Genomic DNA, 8447 nt, shown 5'->3' with positions numbered 1-8447 from the left:
TTTGAACCAAAAGACGTCTTTTCTTAAAAAGAGGTACTTTTTTGTCCGCTAGTTTTCTTAAAGTTCTTTTAAAAGGGGCGAGTCGATTTTTGACCCGTTTGGTGATGGGTACGTTTCCTTTTAGAAGATTTAAAACACACTCACAAACTGATTTAATGAGATGATTCCGACACTTTTTCAGTACAGCTGCTTTTATTCGACTTTTTCCTAATAGTTTTAGATAATCCACATCCTTCAGATGAGACATGCTGATGACAAATGAGCTCTTTTTCTTGCACACTTTCTTTTATATAGGTAGCAAATGCAGCCGCTTTGGTTAAAGCACAGCAATTAAATCCTTTTGAATGAATCGACCATGTTAAAGAACTTTTCTTTTTTAAATTCTCTATCTTAGGACAGTCTAGATTTATGATGTCTCTACATAATAAATTTTCTAAAAATAATTTCTTTTCTAATCCTTTCACGTGTATGACAGAATAAATAGATGACAAATATTGCAAAATAATACGAAGATGAGTATAAGGTAAAACACCCTCACTCCAATTCACATGATGACGATTTCTTGTGACCCCAGCAAAACACTTTTGCTGAGATTGTGATAATGTTTTCCAAGGCTGAGGAGGTAAAAATGACCAGCAACTGTGATATCCTTCATGCATGGTGTAAAAAGCTAATTCTTTAACAATGTAACAATGAGGCATCCACTAAAAACCTTCGAAATCGATCACGATGGGAGAAGACATGTTAGCCATTCGACGTCTCAAACTGAAATGAACTATCGGGGCTGATAAACATAGCATTTATCCCCAGGAAAGATGTCTGTACGGAGGCGAAGCGTTTCACTTGTTTCAAGTCATAAATCAATCAACATGTAGCTGAAAGGATTTGAAGTAGCATCCTGAAAAATTTCTTGAAAGGCCTTTACTTTTCCGGGGAACATTTGTCTAGCTAAATGCATAACTTAACTTTTATCTCTAGGATTTTTGTATAGGACAAGGTAATGGGAATTTAAATGAATATTTCTCATCTCCTTGCCTTGGTGAAAGATTTTGTGTTATAAAATTGACTGAAAGGTTTCGGTGATAACTTCCTTTTGTAAAACGTTTGCTTAAACGGGTATCGCTTGCTAATTCAGACATTAAATCGTCTATGATAATTAAAGCATTTTGAAGAGTCTGCAGGTTAGATGGTAATCCTTCTTCAAAATTAACATTTTTCATGGAATTGAAAAGAGGTTGATAACTGCCGTAGCAATAAATAATATTGGTCGGCATGGGATGGAACATTTTATGATCTATCAATTTCTTCACAAAAACCATCTTACCCGAACCGGTAGGTCCGCTCAGAAGACAAGTCGAAGGGTGTACGAACTTGGGCAGTTCCATTTTTGGAAATGACAGGAACAAGAAAATATTGACTTTTATACTTTACAGAAAATCTCTAAACAGCCTTTAAGTATATTGGCAATCAGAAGACATTCGCTCCTTGAATCCACAATATTTTTCGTAAATTCCAAACAGTGATTTTTGAAAACATTTAAAGAGCTTTGAACGCATTCATAAATTGTTTCTCCGCAATGTGTGTGATTGAAATAAAAATTGGAAAACTCGTGGCACTTGATAAAACCTATTGAATCAATCTTTTGATAAATTTTATAAATGTCAAGTGTTGTTTTATTTTGAAAACAGTTGAAATCTTGTTTATATGTCCATTGGAGATGAGTACAAATTAGGAGGGCCATACTTGAAAAAAAATCCACAAAACTAAAATAACAACAACAATTTTTTGTCTTTCCATGGTCGTGATGTTTAACACACTGTGCTCACAATGTGTATGGAGAGCCCTTTTATACCCCAAAATGTGTTATCTAAATTGTTGTTACACGAGTTTTGTTTAAATATATGTAGAAAGAACACAAAAGAAATACAAGACACAATTTTTCAAATTAAAACAACTTTATTTTTTAAAAATCATGTTTACACCATATCTTTTTTTGACAAATTGAAATATTCAGAAATCATAATTCTTTCCGGTTAACGATGATACAATGAGTTCCATACAGAGTCCTTGACATCGTTTAATAATAAAATAAATACAATATTGTCCACATACATTAGAAGTTAAACTTTGAAGCGAAATCTTGTTCCAGCGAACATGACGATATTTCTTGACAAAGGATGCGATATCTTCTCCATATACTTCAGGAGGGAGTCCATAAGAGTCGAAAAATTCAAGAGTCTGTTGATCTGCAAGGTAGACAGCTAGCCAATGAGTTCCTTTTTCATCATGTTTGTCCGCATTCAGCACCAGTGCACAGGGAAAATTTTGAATCACAGGTATTTTGTCAGATGGGAAAATACCCGCATAATATCTCGAAGAAATAGGATCTCGAGATAAGATTTGATGAATCTGTGATGAATTCATCAGTTTCCAAAATCATACAGAATATTTCGAGCTTCATTGATTTCTATCAAATTTTCAAATTCAGCATACACTAATAAGGTAACAGTTTGTTCTAAAGGACTGTCAAATTTTATTTCTAATCTTAAGTTGCTGTGTTGAATCAGATTTAAATGAGAGCCATCACAAAGATCAGGTGACAAATCGAAGCGAAATAAGGAATATCCCTTTGAAAATTCTGATCTTGAAAGGTAAAGTCCTCGGTCGTCTGCATTTGTAAATAAATTCTGAAAAGCTCGTATAAAATGGTTTTTCTCAAAATTAGGTTGAAGAGGATTATGAGGTACCGGTTGACCATCTACATAAACGCCGATAAAGTTCATATTATAATGCTTGAATTCGAAAGAAGACTTTTTATAGTTTCTATTGAAGGCATCATTATCGACGCAAGTCAACACAATACGATTAGGCATTTGGCCTATGGAAATGTTATCTTGAATAAAAGTCATATTTCCAGTGGGAATGGAATAGGCTTTGCATAGTACTCTTTGAATGAGATATTTGGCTGTTGATTTTTCTAGGCTTTTTGCATGTCCTAGCACAACACCAGGGCTAACTCTCGCTTTTCTTACAAACAAAGAAGCATGTTCGAGTACGACTTTAAATTCACCATCTCCCAGTAAACAAAATTCGGGTTTGCTGCGTATGAGTTTAATCTTCATATCCACCATATTCAACAAAAGTCTTTCTTGATGAAACATATCCAAATGCAACCGGCCAATCATATCGACTGAGGCACTCAGTTTAAACAATTCTGCTCGTTGGTTGAATCCTTCGTTCGGCTGAGTATCTTGAGTATCAAAAACATTCATACGTCCTGCTGTATCTTTAAAAAACAATTCTGATGAAAGTTGCGAAGTTTTCGTATCAAATCCATGATTCAGTAATTTTTCTATCATGGCTCTGTAGGGATAAGTGTTATTACTGGTAGAAACGAGTCTTTCATTTAAACTAATATCCACTTGTGAAAACATGGAATGTAAAAACAGATTGACAGGTCCTACTTTACTTTCATCGGTGATATGCTTGCCATCACTTTTTAAAATTTTCACCTTCACATAGAGTTGTGTCTGTGATAAGTCAAAGTATTCGTCTCCGCTTCCAGAAACATTGAATTCAACAGGACTTCCTTCCGACACATTGGATAATGGATGAAATTCAACCCACTGACCTTTTTCTATCACTGTTTGAGTGGGAGGTAACGAAAATAAATCCAATTCGGATTTTGCGCATTCTGGAGAATCTTTTAACAGAAAAGCCATTACGAGTCAAAAATATCACGTCGTTGCACCTTCCTGGCTTTAGACGAAATGAAGCGTTTGGGGGTTTTGCGCTTCCTTTTAAACCTTCCATGACCGATCATCTCGTCTGCTTTCTGAACTGCTTTCCTCGCTAATTTTTTTCCAGCTTCTTTAGATCTGGTTTTGAGGGACACATTAAAATTTTCGCCCGACAATACGTCGTTCGCAATCTGTGTTCCAGTCCGTAAAGCTTCTTTTCCCACTGTCTTTGCCCCCCTCATCAAAAAAGGCATGGCACTGCGAAACAGTTTTGCAAAAAATCCACCAATCCCATAACCTTTCTGTAAAATGGTTCCTTGATAGTAAGGTAGCCCATTTCCAGTTTGAGCTACATAATAATCTTCAAATTTTTTCGTACAACACGTATAAGGCACTCTCATTTTGATGCTTCTAATCTTGCATACACAATCCAAATGAAATCAATTTGCAGATGAAGGCTTCTTTTATAGAATTTGTCTCAGACGAAAATGCAACACAAGAAATACTTTGCCTCTTTCGAATGGTACTAAATCTCCAGATTGAAGTCTTATGTCAATATGTATAGTCTGAAAATGTTGACGGATAACTGGCAAGTAAAAGGGCCGGGGGTAATGAGCGTTTATGATGTCTCCGTCATTTCCTTCTACGGTGACAATTTTTAACAACGGGGCTTGTACATCTTCCACAATTTGAGGTTCTACGAGATCGCAATACACATACATGACAGGAAAAGATACTTTGGGATCGGCTACAAAAGGACTTTGTTCCAATCTTTGTAAACACCCAGCTCGAACCCTAGAAGCTCCGCTAATCCTTCGTGAAGAATGACTTTGCAGTTTTCGTCGGTCTTAATGGTCACTTTTTTCGTAACAGGATGATAACTGAATTCAATTTTATTTTTATGGGAAGGTATTTTCATGGCTTTTAATAAATCTGGTATCGTTTCATAACATCCTGGAGGCACTCTTCGACCTTCCAATTTTCCATCACCCAAATCAAATCCAAATAAATTATTGTCTTTTCGGACGTTATACCATGTGTGAGGGTAAATAAAGTCCACAAGAGATAACTCCCACTGACTATTTAAATCCATCGGAGTAGGAAGCTGAGTGGTAAATTGTGATATTTTGTTGTCTGGAAAAAAACGCATGGAGCTGTCGCTGATCAGTGTGATAAAGAAAGACATGTTTCGTTCAAATGACAGATAAGCAGAATGTACGGGCCTTTTATACCCTTCTCACATCCTCCACCCAAGCATTGAAGCTTTCGGGGTACCCCTGAAATTTCACAAAATATTCTATTTTCCCGCGACGTTTCCTCTTTCTTAAAACTTTTTCTACAGGATAATAACCAGAGTCCGAAACCTTTTGAAGTTCTTGTTTGTAAAACGTTCCTTGTATAACTTCTCCTGCAAGATCATTCAGTTTATAGACAACAGGAATTCGTCGAATAATTTTATAGATTGTAAAAATTTCTCGTGTCCAATTTTGTTCATATCCTTTCTCAAAGACCATTTTTTCTCGGCTGATGCGTACCGTATCTCCAATCTTTAAAGGCACTTGTGCTGGTTGCTGTCCGTACAATGTTTTCCAAATTCTTTCTTGATTTTGTAGCGTAACGGATACAGGTTCTGTCTTAATACTACGATGCCATGTATGGTTATAACTGGATATCAATTTATCAATCACATCAATGTACTTTCGTGTATTCATTTCGGTAAAGTATTTCCCCATTTTTGTTTTTAGAGTTCGATTAAATCGTTCTACGACAGAAGCTTTGGTTGTATTATGTGTCGTGAAAAAGCGAACGTTTCTTTTTTTTCAAAAAATTTTGAACTTGTTTATTGGTAAACTCTTTCCTGCATCTGTTTGTAATGATTCGGGTGTACGTTCCGAAAATATCTTTTCGAAAGCGGATTGGATGGACACAGATGTTTTATCCTTGAGAGGGATAGCCCAAGCGTATTTGGAAAGGATATCTATACAGGTCAGCAAATATTTATATCCATCATTAAAAGAGGCCAGAGATTGCATATCCACTAAATCAGATTGAAATTGCTCGTTTAAGCCTCCTACGATGACTCTGTTCCTGGGAAACGTGTGCCTCAAAGGCTTGTGCAAAATATAAGAATCCTTGGTTTGCAACCATTTCTGGATGTCTTTTGTTTTTACGCGACCTTTTAAAGTACGATGCAAAGCAGCAACACCCCCGAAACTTGCGGGTACCTGTGGATCCCGATAGGTCTGAGACAGAGCTGCGTTCATTGCAACAGTTGTTATGATCTAAGCGTACACTGATATTCATTTATATATGTTTGACTAGAACAGGGAAATAATGCCAGAGTTTCACGTATATTAAGATTCTAGAAATAGGTCTAAAAAACAAGAGAGAAAAATGAGTGTTACTTAACATCTCAAAGGCTGAATAATGAATGATACATGTTTAAGAATAACAACACTATTTATACTCTATAAAAGTCAACAAGTATTTTGAAAACAATTTATGTGAGTAATCATTACAGATTAATTCTTTTAAATAATGTCTGAAAGAATGAGGCCATTGTAAAATAAAAATAACATTTTATTGAGCATCTATTTTTACAGATATTCATAGTATTCAATACCAAAGGCACCATGCTGTTCTAAGTTTGTAGTACAAAATGTGTTTTTTACTTCGTCGAGTACATGGTTTAAACACACAGATTTTAAAAAGTCCTTGATGATATAGTGAGCAGGTTTCAATAACATTAAATAGGGTTCTTCACCCCAAATATTTCCGTAAAATTGTCTGGCGATGTCAACAGCATTGAATCTCAGAGCAATGGCATTCACAGTTTCTGTCTTATGAACAAGTTCTTCACAGTCTATGCGCTGGGGATATTTTAGTTTTTCTTGTTGGTTAAGAAGCTCTTCAAGCGACATCTTTAGAATGGTTTCGAGGCGTGCTCTTCTCATGGAAAGATCGAAGGATTCTGGAAGGTTTTCATCGTTAATAGGTTCGTCAGATACGCTTTCATAGGCTTCACAAAAGTTCATGCTTTGATAAACGAGGTTGGTGACAATGTCACTGATACGGCTAAAATGTGTCATCAGTTCTTCCCACTGCGTAGTCGTAATGCTGAGGCTACATTTTGCCTCTCCTGTCGAAGAGAGTTGCTTCAAAGTGAAGTAAGAATCTTTATACGTGACCACAAAATTCTTGGGCAATTCCAGATTCAGTGTCAGCAGGTCTGGTTCCTCCACTGTCATGTTGGTTGCGAGAACATTCAAACACCATGGCTCAAAGTTCACTCCACGTCTTGTCGGATAGTACGATTTGCCATATTTAGCATACTCTCGAATGTGCAGAGTAACTTTTCCCTTGTAAATGCTGGGTCCCACAAAGACATTGTTTCCCATGTGAGTAAGCTCCTCTGGAATAGTGTCTTCAGTAAAAAGTCCTTTGCGCTAAAAGAAAAAAAATTGTCAGTCATTTGGTAGACAAAAAACACACACAAAAATGAGGTAACATAAAAATATAAACTTTAACATACGAACCTTTTTTACAAATACGTTCTTTTTTCTCGAAATGGCTTGTTTCTTCTGCCTTCCTTTTGGTTCAAGGGATATCTCGCGTTCGAAAAAGATTGCAGTCCTCCACTTTATCATTCAAAGGCATGGATTCTTTCTCAGGCAGGTTTTCCGTCTGAAAAGTAAAGGCAAATTAAGCACACATTGCAAATTCAAAAATAAACTTTCCTATAGATTGAAACTCTAAAAACAGTATGTTTTTGAAAAAAAAAAAACTTAACTTACCTCTGCAGCGATGTGGTTTCGTGGCTGTCCAGGATTCATGTTCAAAACAATGAAGAAACAAAAATCTGATGAAATTAACAATGATAGTCCAAGCAAAATATGTGCGTACACTCAAGGCGACAGCAGGAAAGAAATGCGGAACGTTGCTCGGGATAGCCTTATATCGGGCAGGAACTCTTTATTTCATCTGAACGGTGATTGGTTAAGAAACGGTGAGGTCATATTTCAAAGAATCTGATTGGTTCACAGAAAAGTATCCATACACCTCAGCGGAGGCATACAAAGGTGTGATACGGCAGACGCCATTTTGTAAAGCAACATGTCGCAACAAGAATGTCATTCCAAACACGTGGTTCAAGAGTTCGTTGCCACAAACATAAAAAATAGTGTCGTTGCCACAAAAAATAAAAAACTTTGAAAAGATCGTTGCCACACCATAAAAACGAAACTTTGATGATGTCATTCAGTCTACGTCATTCCTTCCATCTACGTCACTTCCGGTTGTCACGTGATTCAAGATGGCGGCGACCACGCCCCTTTTCTGTGACGTCACTTCCGCCGCACGGTTACCCCCGCTTACTACTCACATTGATTTATGCAGAAAAATAAGCTTACTGATTAATATATTTTTCTTTTTTTTTTTAATTTTGTATTCCTTGTATTTATATAAAGTTTAAATATTTTATCATTTCCTGAAAACCAAAAGATAATACAATTTTTTCTCTTTAGACTAAATATGCGTAATTAATAATAGCCTTAATTATTTTCAGTACTTTAAACTATATTTTTTAAATAACTTAAATTTTAAGTTACGTTTATTTAAGATTTCACTAATTTTTCCCCTTAAGTGAGAGTAATTATGAAAGTGGTTATTATAAATATATAACATTAATAGTAGGTTTTAAGTAAATAA

At 35.8% G+C, this 8447-nt stretch overlaps 2 protein-coding genes across 2 annotated transcripts; both read right to left on the bottom strand.

Moving 5' to 3' along the window:
- Positions 1 to 2423: 2423 nt before the first annotated feature.
- On the bottom strand, positions 2424 to 3722 carry LOC146998110 (uncharacterized protein F54H12.2-like). Its single transcript, XM_085812454.1, has one exon. The coding sequence runs from the start codon at positions 3720 to 3722 to the stop codon at positions 2424 to 2426; it is 1299 nt and encodes a 432-aa protein (XP_085668580.1).
- Positions 3723 to 6323: 2601 nt separating this feature from the next.
- On the bottom strand, positions 6324 to 8156 carry LOC146998109 (uncharacterized). Its single transcript, XM_085812367.1, has 3 exons — positions 7535 to 8156; positions 7277 to 7424; positions 6324 to 7186 (listed from the first exon to the last, which is right to left on the bottom strand). The coding sequence occupies exons 2-3, from the start codon at positions 7385 to 7387 to the stop codon at positions 6338 to 6340; spliced, it is 960 nt and encodes a 319-aa protein (XP_085668493.1). The 5' UTR covers positions 7388 to 7424; positions 7535 to 8156; the 3' UTR covers positions 6324 to 6337.
- Between the last annotated feature and the right edge of the window lie 291 nt (positions 8157 to 8447).

The sequence above is a fragment of the Stegodyphus dumicola genome, chromosome 3 (genome assembly GCF_044657685.1).
Source record: "Stegodyphus dumicola isolate Sdum_Otavi_A_Nest chromosome 3, ASM4465768v1".
Taxonomy (NCBI): domain Eukaryota; kingdom Metazoa; phylum Arthropoda; class Arachnida; order Araneae; family Eresidae; genus Stegodyphus; species Stegodyphus dumicola.
This window is presented reverse-complemented; position numbering and strand designations above follow the sequence as displayed.